The 12,631-nt window shown below is 38.5% G+C and overlaps 1 protein-coding gene across 1 annotated transcript in view; it reads left to right on the top strand.

Moving 5' to 3' along the window:
- The first annotated feature begins 519 nt into the window (after positions 1-519).
- Positions 520-12,631, top strand: part of PRSS12 (protease, serine, 12 (neurotrypsin, motopsin)) — a 55,836-nt gene continuing 43,724 nt past the window's right edge. Inside the window, exon 1 of the mRNA XM_009998573.1 lies at positions 520-589. Within this exon, the coding sequence (XP_009996875.1) occupies positions 520-589 (70 nt within the window). The remainder of the gene's footprint in view (positions 590-12,631) is intronic.

Here is a 12,631-nt window from a genome sequence, read left to right as displayed (position 1 = left end):
ATTGCATTTCATTCTACTTTGTTAGCAAGAACAAGCAACTTGTACACAAGTGTTTAAAAAAGTATAAAGATAGTTCTAATTCCCCACTATGAAGTATACTCATTTATTTTCTCAAATGTTCCAAGCAAAAAGCTGTTCTGGCTTCTTCAAGCAACATTGCCAGAAAAGCCGCAGTAATGGGTTAGAGCTAGAGATGCTTTTTTAGCCAAACTGTTTTGCTGAAAAATGTGTGTGGGTCATGAGAGCATTCTAAGAACTTGCATTGAATTTGTTAAATTGCTGGGAGTTAAAATTATTTCCAGTTTTAAAAGTTCCTCATTAACATGTTTTGTTCTAGAAATGTCACAAACTATCAAAAACATAGAATGCAGTCTTAATTCAAGACATTCTATTTACAGCCATCTAGACTAGACATTAGGAAGCATTTCTTTACTAAGAGGGTGGTCTAACCCTGCAACAAGCTTCCTGGAGAGGTGGACAGTGCCCCAGGCCTGGCAGCATTTAAGAGGCATTTGGACAATGCCCTTAACAACATGTTTGAACTTCTGTCAGCCCCCCAGTCGTCAGGGAGTTGGACTGATTGATCGTTGTAGGTCCCTTCTGACAGAAATAGTCTAGTCTAGTCTAGTCTATAGATTTGTTGTGTTCATTTCTACAGCAAAAGGTAAGATTTAGCCTTTTTATTTGGCTGGGAAAAAGAACAAGCTATTATACATTTTTTTCTTTTACCCACTGCAGAAACTTACTAGACACTTGTCCATATACTCTAAAGTAAACAACACACAGTGGAACCTGGAACTGAGAATTTGCCCCACGGTTCTCAGACAATCTGGGCATTTTAATTCTCACGAAGACACAGATGGTCATACTGCACCATCCCAGCTCACACGAGCCCAAGTGCTATTCACAGTTCCCCTGAAGTCACTGGGACTATTCACACAGAACAGACAATACAGTATTATTAAATGTTAACAAAGTTGGCACAATATGACCCTAACTCATTTTCATTACTCTGTATATTGGGTTTTTTTCTGGACCTATCATGACTTGTTTTGATATCTTTCACAACCAACATTTAGATGTCAGGCATATGTGATTTCAGGGATGTGTCCTTGCATGCTATAGTCACCCACATAGCTTGCCAACAGTGACATCCGTATTTTAACAGAGATTAACACATTATTTATTTTGCCAGATTCAGTCAGTCATGGCAATTAATTGACAATCCTCCTTCTAAATTAGTAAAAAAATCAGTCAAAACAGACCCCTGAAACCCCAAGTCCCTCGCAGATCAAGCATTTCTGGTTTCCCACCATGTTCAGAGGAAGTGTTATAATACAACTGGCTTTTAAACTGAAACATCTTTGTACATGCCTCAAAAAATAGAATGTGAAGAGGGGATGGAGTACAGCTCTATGTTGTATTGCCTCTAGCCCTCCTCCTCATTTTAACACTGCCCCCAAATTGGCCCTGTCTCTCATTTTAACACTGTTCCCTTAGTGAGGCAGGAGCAAGTCTCTAGTGACTATATGAACTTCAATGATATTATTTGTTCTGTCACTGAGCTGAATTTGATCCACTCCATCTTCATGACATGACATCTGCTGGCTTTATTATTATAAATCAAAGTGTTAAAGAAGAGTGAATATGTTACGTTTTGAATAACAAAGAAACATACTTCCATACACCTCAGTGTTCGCTGGCTTCCAGCCTTAACTACATAAGCACCAAGATTAGAAAACGTATCGTTTTCCTGCTTTCCCATTGTTTCTCACTTCAGGTCTTGAAATTATACTGCCAGTTTTATTTTCCAGTCAGAAATTGCGTCCTATCATGCTTCCAAAAAAAATCCCATACATTTTTATGTTTATATACAGTACTTGTGCATATTTTATGTGATTATAGTACCTTACTTTGACTCAGACTGTTTTGTTTGTACTAAATAGCAATAAAGGTGACTAGATAATTATACTATACAGAGTATTACAATATATAGTAGCTTTAAATACTGAAAACCTCGTATGTATAAAGTCTTGGCATTCCAGAAAACTCATCTTTATGTATTACTTCATATACTCAGTGCTTTTTAATTTTAGATTTGTTTCCAATATTATTTAATGTTTTCTTGGATACCTCCATAGATCATTAGATGGAGTATTGTGCATCAGCATGTTATTTGCACAGCATATTTAGAAACATATCCCTCAATTTAATGTTTATCTTTTTTTCTGAGTCTCCCACTTACTTACATGTTTTCCAGAGCACTGACAGTGTTACCAATTAACTGTGGCTTCTATGAATACTCACTTTTTCAATATCTACATCTTAATGCTTTCTTGTTAGTTTATAGCATACTAACATAAACAGCTCCCAGATCTGTCCCTTATTTCTACTCATGCCTGTTCACTATCCATTGTGTTTTCCGTGTGGCTATGGAACAAACCAGATCAGGAAAAAGATCTGGCTGATCTTTTAACTCAGTTCGGATTATTTTGCAGCAAATGTGCAACCACAGCTTCAGAAGTACCAGAAGTACTGGCAGAAGGCAGTAAAGAAACATGAACCATGTTATTCTGGAAGATAGCTTGTAGTTAAATTCTAGAGAAAGAAGTTATTGTGCTACTTTTTACTTATTCCAGAAAATTCAGAAAGAAGCTTCAGGAATAAAGGCCTATGTATGCAGAAAATAAAGTGGTTATAATGCAAGTCCATCTCCTACAGCTCCGAGCAGAAGTTATTTTTTCATTCTAAGGGCCAAATGCAGGTTCTGCTGAAACCAACAGCAAAACTCTTTGACACCTGCTTCCAAAATAGGGTAATACTAATATTTTTTTTAAATGACAGGGTTTGAGATTTTACGATTAATAAACATAACACTACTGCTAGTTAATGTAACCTAGGTATTTGGTCTAGCAGGATTTACACATTAGAATGTATTGGGTAAAATAACATGTTTAGAAGTCTAAAATACAAAAAGTAGTGTGTACTGTAACATCATGTTTATTTAAAAAAAGAAATTGTGTGCTAAGCAGATCAATATAAAAACATGACAAGCCACTATATGTATTATTATTTTTTAATAGCCATATCCGTAGAAAAAATCTGTGTCTGTTCATAATACAATGGGTTTAATTTTCATTTTTACTTGTTAGTTGATAAATAATTCTCCCAGACAAGTTGACTAAATATGAAAATAGAAAACTGGAATGTGTAATTCCACATCACCATTAGATTATTTTAAAAATAGAAATGGGGAAATCATAATGATGGGACAAGAGGGATCAGAAGAGATAAGAATGGGTCAGAAGTCAAGAATTAATAAGGGATGGTAAGCCATCAATGAAGATTAAAAGAAATCAGTTTGTTTTGCCAGTAGTTACAGCAGTGGAACTTGCCTTCTTTGCCCCCTTTCTTCATCCTTTGCCCTTCCTCCTTCCCTTCCCACAGCTCCTGACAGACATTTACCACATTCTGTGGTGATGACGGCGATCTAAGCGCCAATGTCTGCCACAGGTCTGCACAATGCTAGCGTTGTTCTAACTACAAGTCACAGCTCAATAGTGCAAAGTCAACTCTGGTCCCATCTTGTACAGAACTTCCTCTCAATTCTAGATGGAATCCTCACCATACTTATTTTAAAACCTATATAGCTGCATTTTATTAAAATTTCAACTAAAATGTTGAAAGGAGGCACATCTTGTGCATTGCTTTATCAATGTGAAATGGTTGCTTCAGCTCTGTATATATTTGTGAAAGCAAGCTAGGAACTACTGAGATTTATATTTTCTTAAATTGTAACAATATAGGCAAAAAAATGCTTGTATCCATAATGCAAAAAATCTCTTCACTAACATGAGAAGACTCACTGATTTTGATCGAATTATTAACTAATACAGCCAACAAGACATGGTTTATAAACACTAAACAATATACTCCCCATCTTAACAGCTGAACTTTTTAACTAAATGAAATTGCAAGTAAAACAAACCATATTTAAAAATTAGTCCTAGTGTTTCCAATACAATTCCCAAAGAAAACATATAAAGATCATGTTATGAAGATGTGCTGATAACTTCCAACAGATCTTTCACTACCCTTACAAAAATTAACGTTTCTTAAATCTCTTCTTGGTAAAACAGCATTGAGTTGTTCCAAGTTACAAATTCCTGCCTCCTTAAGGCAAATAAGTATAAGATGGGGTTTTTAGCTTTCCCTTAATTAAGAAGATGTGTTGCTTTGAAACAATAATGATATTCTTATCCAAAGTTATTCAAATCATAAGAGATTGCAGATTTCAGTATTTTTTCTCAAAAAAACCCAAACAACAACCAACAGTATTTGAAATTTTACTTGTATTATCTGGCAAATTCAAGTTATTCGTGTTGACCAAACACCTATTTCAGTGGGGAGTCAAGAGGATGCATATAAATATCTCTCTTTTTAATCTTAATAGAGAATTTTGACTGAAAATAAGAAGTGGGAAAATCTTGCTTTTTTTGTTGTTTTGTTTAAAGTTAAACTACAATAAAATTCTTAAGTTGTATACAAGGGTGAAATCTTTTAAGAAATCTATCTCTGAGCAGATTTAAAATAGTAGATGTAAACCAGACTTTTGGAAATATATGAAATTCTTTACATGGTCAATTAGTCCAGCATTTGGAAATGGACAAAGACCAAACGTAAATAACAGTAAGTGACAGGAGAAATACAATTCATTCCTCTTTGAGAAAATGTGTATTGAAACATGTTACTATGTAACTACTTTGAAAAATATAGCAGCATTTTTTATGTTATTAGGACATTTGGAAGTCTTAAAAGTATTATCTATTGAGTTATATTTTAGCAGTGCACTGCAGAAGCATATGGAGAAATTACAGATGTATAAATCAGATTTTTTTTTTATAGGTTCCTTCCAAAATATTTTGTTAAATAAATAAAACATTTGGGCCAGGTTGTAGTTACAAACGTATACAGGAGGGGAAAGATGGAAAAAGGAACATGTCTTGCTTTGCATTTCTCTTTGTAGATCAAATGCACTCACAGTAAGGTTTGTGCTAATCTGAAGTGCTTTCTGCTTTTCAAGATCAAAAACATTTAGAAATTCACAGTCTATAGTACATTAAATACGGCTTCATGGACAAAACTATTCCTGCTCCAACAAGTATTAATATTTTTTTTTTACCCCCTTTTTATGCTTAGTATGTGTATGTTCTAATAAGCTATAGTTATATTTTAATAACAGTATAATACATTATGGCATTAAGTGTAAAAATACAGCTGTAACTCACTTTATCCTCTTCTAGTCCCAGTAAAAGAATCTGATGTTAATGAACATAAATCAGACACATGAAGGATCATCATCTCCTGTATGTGTCTCAGCACTAAAGTAATTTCTGCATCCCTCAGAACCATTGGATAAGAAAGGCCTTATTTACACATTGTATGTACATTGCTTTTGTACAATGGACTTTGTGCAGGACACTGAGAAATTCCTGCAGGAAATATCAGAAATGCCTCATTTCGTTGCTGCTGATAGGAAGGGTGACACGGGTTAGATGGAAGATGAAAACATAAACCAACCCTGCTTGCCTTATCTTTCTGTGGTTTGTGATTTTCGTCGCACTTACACTTAACAATGACATAAAAATTTCTGAAATAGATATTAAGAAATGTTTTCAGAAGATTAACTCTGAACAAAGAGAAGACACCTGCTACCATTCCAGACACAAATAATTGGAAGAGGACTACCTGGATTATCTAGGAGATAAGAACTTACTTAAACAACTGGTTTTGGAAAGCATTCATGTATTTATATTTACCCCAGGGAACCTTCTACACCATGAATGTCTGAGGAAATTGTAGAAGGTCATATATCTTACCCCTATGAACTAGTCATCACTGACAGTGGTTCTTCTGAATAAATAAGGCTTCATCCTACTCTGTGGAAGTCTTTCTTAATGTTTAGTGATTTGTAAAGGCCACTTTCTACACAAAAAAATAGTCCAAAATGTATGTTTTATTATGAAGACACTATTTTTTTGTTGTTGTTTCTCACTTAGATCTAAACCAAAATATTAATAGTTTCCACAAATGTTAAATATTTTTACAATGGTGTAGCCTGCCCATTGATGTGTTTTGGGATTTTTTTTGGAGTGGGTTGTTTCTCCAGCATGAGCACAGAATGCATCACATACAGAGCTTCCCTTAAAGGACAGACTCAATGAATCAAGTACCAAAACACACATATGCCAAAGGCAGTCAGGTTTGGAACTGAAGTTTCATTTGTTTGTTAACAAATACTATTTCCATTCCCTATCTTCAAAACATCCTCCCTGGCATATTCTTGCCTCTTTCAATGTTTATTTATAGAATGGCTACACAAATTCACCTTTCACCTAGTAAACAGACTGCAACATAGTTGATGCCGTATTTACCTCCTATTATAAGCATCAGGAAATAAAGCAGCACCTCTGCTGTATTTACACAGTTGCACCAGGGCACTCCTACTCTCACACTCAGCCACACAGCATTGCAAACTCAGGATCTGCTAATGGTCATTCTGGAAGAGGAACATAAAAGAGTGCCTGGAGGTGGCTCATGGAAACGCTAGACAAGGCAGCCTCAAAACACCATCACATTGCAACTGCATGAACAAGACTGTATGTTGAATCAGTTGTATGTTCCTGTATGTAGCTGAAATAGCTCAAAACTATTAAAAACTCAGCTGAAATAGCAGTTTTGTCCATCCACTATATTAAACAAAAAGTGTTAACCACTTTTGCATTATTCAGTTTATTTTATCATATCTGAATAACCCAGTGTCACGCATATATGCACCTATGCATTGAATTATTGCAGGAAATCAAGTTTCTTATTGCCTTAGAATCATAGAATCATAGAATCTTAGGGGCTGGAAGGGACCTCGAAAGATCATCTAGTCCAACCCCCCTGCCAGAGCAGGGTCACCTAGAGTACATCACATAGGAACGCATCCACATGGGTTTGAATGTCTCCAGTGAAGGAGACTCCACAACCTCCCTGGGCAGTCTGTTCCAGTGCTCTGTCACTCTTAGAGTAAAAAATTTTTTTTGGATATTCACCTTGAACCTCCTATGCTCCAATTTACACCCATTGCCCCTTGTCCTATCACTGGTCATCACTGAGAAAAGCCTAACTCCGTCCCCCTGACACTCACCCCTTACATATTTGTAAACATTGATGAGGTCACCCCTCAGTCTCCTTTTCTCCAAGCTAAAGAGACCCAGCTCCCTCAGCCTTTCCTCATAAGGGAGATGTTCCACTCCCTTAATCATCTTCGTAGCTCTGCGCTGGACTCTCTCGAGCAGTTCCCTGTCCTTTTTGAACTGAGGGGCCCAGAACTGGACACAATACTCCAGATGTGGCCTCACCAATGCAGAATAGAGGGGGAGGAGAACCTCTCTTGACCTACTAACCACACCCTTTCTAATACACCCCAGGATGCCATTGGCCTTCTTGGCCACAAGGGCACATTGCTGGCTCATGGTCATCCTCCTGTCTACCAGGACCCCCAGGTCTCTTTCACCTACACTACTCTCCAGGAGATGTTCCACTCCCTTCATCATCTTTGTAGCTCTGCGCTGGACTCTTTCAAGCACTTCCCTGTCCTTCTTGAACTGAGGGGCCCAGAACTGGACACAATACTCCAGATGTGGCCTCACCAATGCAGAATAGAGGGGGAGGAGAACGTCTCTTGACCTACTAACCACACCCTTTCTAATGCATCCCAGGATGCCATTGGCCTTCTTGGCCACAAGGGCACATTGCTGGCTCATGGTCATCTTCCTGTCTACCAGGACCCCCAGGTCTCTTTCACCTACACTACTCTCCAGCAGTTCAGCCCCCAACCTGTACTGGGACATGGTGTTGTTCTTCCCCAAATGCAAAACTCTGCACTTCCCCTTGTTGAATTCCTTGTTCCAGGAAATTGGGTTTCTTATTGCCTTATAACATGAACTCAGCTTGTTGTACAAGAAAGTACTTAACACTTTAAAAGAGGTTTTTCTATGATCTCATTACTGTGCTCACTGTGTTATGTGGTAATGGAAACCTCATCAATTACAGGCTGTTCAGTTACGTCCTGTGTAATGCAGGGTCACCCTATGGAGCTTATATGGAGCTTACAGACAAAAGGCCTATTCTGTTCCACATAAGCACAAACCCAAATTAATTTTGAGTCAGACTTGGCAGGATTTCAAATTTCTGCTGCCCATGTTAAAAAGAATGAGATCAATGAATAAAATTGTTTTATAAGAGCGCTGACTTATATTCTAAAAATGTTGACTCATTACAGCACCCTTTCTATGGCCCATTTAGCACATGGAAATCTCCTTTGTGTGAAGCCTTGCTTTCTCTCCTTCTAGTCCTTACTTCAGACCCTGTCTGGTGCTGTTTGATCTTGCTCAGTACCCACTAGGTCATATGCAAAAGTTTTTCCATTGATTCCAGCAGTTATCTATTTGCCGCAGCATACTTCATTATGCAAAGAAATAATAGTAAGAAATTATTAGATGGGTAGTCTGAAAATAATTTCAGTGCAATGTCTTGTGCCTGGCTGTTTGGCTACATTCTCTCTGCTATGTACTTGTACATATTTCCTGTGGGAATTTCTCATGTATCCCATTGCCTGAAGTCAGCCCTACTTCTGATCTGTCATATCTACATTGCTGTTGACTCTAAGCTGGTCAGGAGGGAATGCAGGTGTTATCAGGGGCAATAAAGTGGGACTAACTCAGGTCTTGTCAATAGTATTTTAACTGACTTCCACCAACAGCTGGAAGTGCTCAGCTTTTCTAAAATGCTGACAGCATATTGTATAAGCTACTAAAAAATAAAGGTAAGCAGCTTTACTGAACACAGGAAGAGGCTAATCAGTGAATTTTGCTATTGATTTAAATAGGAGCAGAATCAGACTGATTCTCCAGCTGTATTTTAAATGTGCTGTATTAAATGTCTTTGAAATGCAGGACTACTGTTTTTGCATGTGTAACCCACACATCAGATTCCTTCACCTATTCTCAAGAACCATTTATTGAAAATTAAGTTTCCTGATAACCTCTACCTTCACACAATTCATGCAAAAGAAGAGTCAGCAATAGGAAAGAACTATTGAGTGCTTTTAGAAAGACATTAGGATGAAGGAAACTCTTGTGTAAGTTTCCTTTTAAGCCTTGTATATATGAATAACCCATGCTACTGCTGTATTATGGGACTATTTGTAATATTTCCATTTCTCGCATAACCTGAGGAATCTCTGCACAGTAATATGGTGGAGGGGGAAGCGGAGGTGGATGTGGGACTGGAGTGGTCAGATCAGTTAATACCTATGAATTATTTATTATTCTTTGTTTTATCAACATCTTGGTATTGGAGTTGTCAAATACCAGGAGAGAAAAAAAGCAGCCAACCCTGTGGAACTGTACAGAAATTAAGACCTATTCTACCAGATGGTTTCCTACAGCTGCTCTCATGGAAGCTGTTGGGTACACGGCAAAGGTTTGCTAACTTCAGACACAACTGTTGTTCCATGGACAAGTATGAAAAATGTTTTGCAGAAGGGAGAATTGCTATGTATTCTAGCTGAAGCCAGTTCACCCACACTAACTGATGGATTATTTTCTCTACCAATCTAGAAATACCAAAACAAGCCTTTCGTTTCATATAAAAATGCTGGCCTTGTTAAACAGAGATTACTAACTCCAAATCCTGCAGTGCTGCCACAGGAGTATACCCAGCACAGTTTCCAAAGATGTATTATTTTCTCAACTTTGTTATTACAATTTTTCTCTTAAAAGTTGGATAGTGTAATTTTAAAATTAAATTCTAATAATCAAATCTAATAATCAAAACTACATGCAATGCCCAGATCCATTGCGACCTTTTGAGATTTCCAATGTTCTACCTGCTTATTTTCCTAGTTGAGCAAACATATTTTCTTTCTTTTCCATTTATAATTAAATTTATGAAGAAATTTGCAACAGATTTGTACAGTAGAGACAAAACCTTTTAGGGCAACCAAAAGCACTAAGTACATCTGTTATTTGGCACCTTTTAAAAGATGTACCAGCTGTATCAGAGTAATAACCCTTTGTTTCTTTTTTTATAAACATGTGAAGGTGAATTCCACACTTAAAACACAGTGCAGTTTCATTTTAGGAACACTTGTAATTCTCACTGTTATTGTAAGTGTGATGTCCAAAAGAATCAAGGTTCTTGACCACTAGAAGTAGTCAAGCAGATGAGGGTGATTTTATACATGGCACCATTAAGTGCCACCGCTGAAGGAAACACTGCAACATGAGCTCACGCAGTTGAAACACAAGATAAACCATATGGGGGAGACAATAAAAAATACTTTAGCCAAGACAGAAGCTGCAACCTGAGTGCAAAGAATGTCCTAGAAAACCAAACTGCATCAATTCCAGTATTTCTCAGAAAAGAGCCCCTCCTACTTAAGGTTGAGACTATTATCAACGTCTTGAACAGCAGGCAGACCAAGTCCCTGATTTGTAAATTCTAACAAAAGCATTATTTCCTATAGTATTAGCAGACCTCTCATCACAGTGAAAGCTGATTTACAGTTATTAAAACAAATAAAGGCTCATTCTCCTTACCTGATTACTTCTAAAATAATAATAATGATATAAATGAAAATGTTCAGGGGTTCAAGAATTAATCTGTACATGTGGATCACTCAATTAAACCTGAACCCTGTCTTGGGAGGGAATAATTGTAACAATTGCTTTTTTTCTTCTGGATGCTTCTTTTACAATTGCAGCTACTTACAAACCTTCTCTCTGTAAATCCCCACTCTCTGCCCCCCCCAGCTCCTCCTGCCTAGTACCATTTTGCAACCTCAATCACAAATGCCTCTACCCTACATAGGCAGAGTTCACTGCATGTAAGACTCCCGCTGGCCCACACACCTAGGGGAGACAAAGGAAATCAGAATACATGAATAAGTACCTGGCTCAGAGCTTTGCCTGGAGTGTTTTGCAAGATTCATCATCCTCATCCGTTCTCTTCTTCCTGTTCGACCCCCTCCTCTTCCAGGCTAGAGGGGGGAAAAGAGCTTAGGTCATGGAAGATGAAACATTGCTGTTACTGTGATGCCAAAATGTGTTTACTAGGCAATGAAGGAAGCCTTAACCAGCTAGGCTAAGCTTGCTTTTAACCTGTTCTTCCAAAGGATTAAAGCAACCAACTTGTCATGACAGCAACGTATTTTCAGACAATTTAAAAATTGCCATAATGAGTTGCTTTCAGGCTAACATCTTGTATATATTAAAATATTTCAAAACCAAATTAAACTCTTGCCAGTCCTGACAGTTTCTAAACTAATGCATATACATACCCTCAGGGGAAAAACCAGAAAGAAAAAGCAATCTGTGGTGCTTATATACACAAAGAAGTGCAACAGACCCATGTGATAGCATAGTTATCATGTTGCTGTAGAAACCCCAGCAGAGTATTCTCTAACTTTCTGAGTGATTAAGATACTAACTAATGTCACATTCATAAATGAATCACAGATGATCAGAACTGAAATAATACAGGTAGTCCCGAACACTGTAAGACCCACTTTTCCTTAAACACAGGGGTTTCTTTTGTTCTTACAAACAAAAGCTTAAATTGGTAAAATTGCATTTTTTCACCTTTTGAACAGTTTGGAGGCTGCTGCAGGAAGACCACTGTTTACTGGAGATACATAGGATTCCATGTGGAAAGCAGAAAGCACACTTTCTCTTTTAGACTCTAGTCACAATGAAAGGTGATGCACTCACCCAGAAACCAGAACTATACTTCTCACCCAAAATATTAGAGCAGAAAAAAGATCCTATGGAGAGGTGAATCTACAGACTTGCTCTACAAATGAATTGCCAAATAAGGGTGTGCATTCAACTAGGCAGAGTTGGATGTCACAGATTATGAACAGCACAGATGTAAAATAGTGGAAAATTAAAAAAAAATAACTAGCTCAAACTAACAAGTGAACATTATGAGACAAAGAGGCAAAACTACCTGACAGCCATCCTGGTAGAAAAAGGAAATCAGAAATGATCAGGTCATGCAGAACTCCCCAGCGTTTGGGAATAAGTAGATTACTATTCAAAGCACATGGGGCTGGGATAAAGCTAAACCCTCGAAGACCTTTCTCTTCACGGCATCTGTTTCCAGCCCCTTTGTTTCCCGCAGACACGTCTGGGGCTCTCTCCATCCCTCCTCCTCCCCAGCCGCCTTGTGGGTCCGCTCTGTCCCTCCCTCTCCGAAGCTGCGCGCCCCCGCCCCAGGCCAGACTTTGCCAGAGCTCCTTCTGCCCCTTGTCAGGCTGTCGGAGAGGGTCGGGGGAGACACAGCCGCAGGGGTGAGGACTGAGAAGGAAGGCTAGTAAGGGAGCCCCAAGTGCAAGACAGAACCGGGGTGGGGGTGAGCCTACGGGGCTGCGGCGGGACCGCGGGGGCGGCCAGGGAGGGCGCGGAGAGGTGGCCCGAGGCCGCGCTCCAACGTGGATACGCGTCTTTCGCCAAATCCTGGCCGGGGCTGCCAGAGCAGCTGCTGCCCGGGACCGGGCGGGCGCCCCTCTCCTCCCCGC

This window comes from Chaetura pelagica, unplaced genomic scaffold (assembly GCF_000747805.2).
Source record: "Chaetura pelagica isolate M959 unplaced genomic scaffold, ChaPel_1.0 scaffold176, whole genome shotgun sequence".
Taxonomy (NCBI): Eukaryota; Metazoa; Chordata; class Aves; order Apodiformes; family Apodidae; genus Chaetura; species Chaetura pelagica.
Note: the sequence above shows the minus strand (reverse complement) of the source record. Positions and strands in the feature narration are given on the sequence as shown.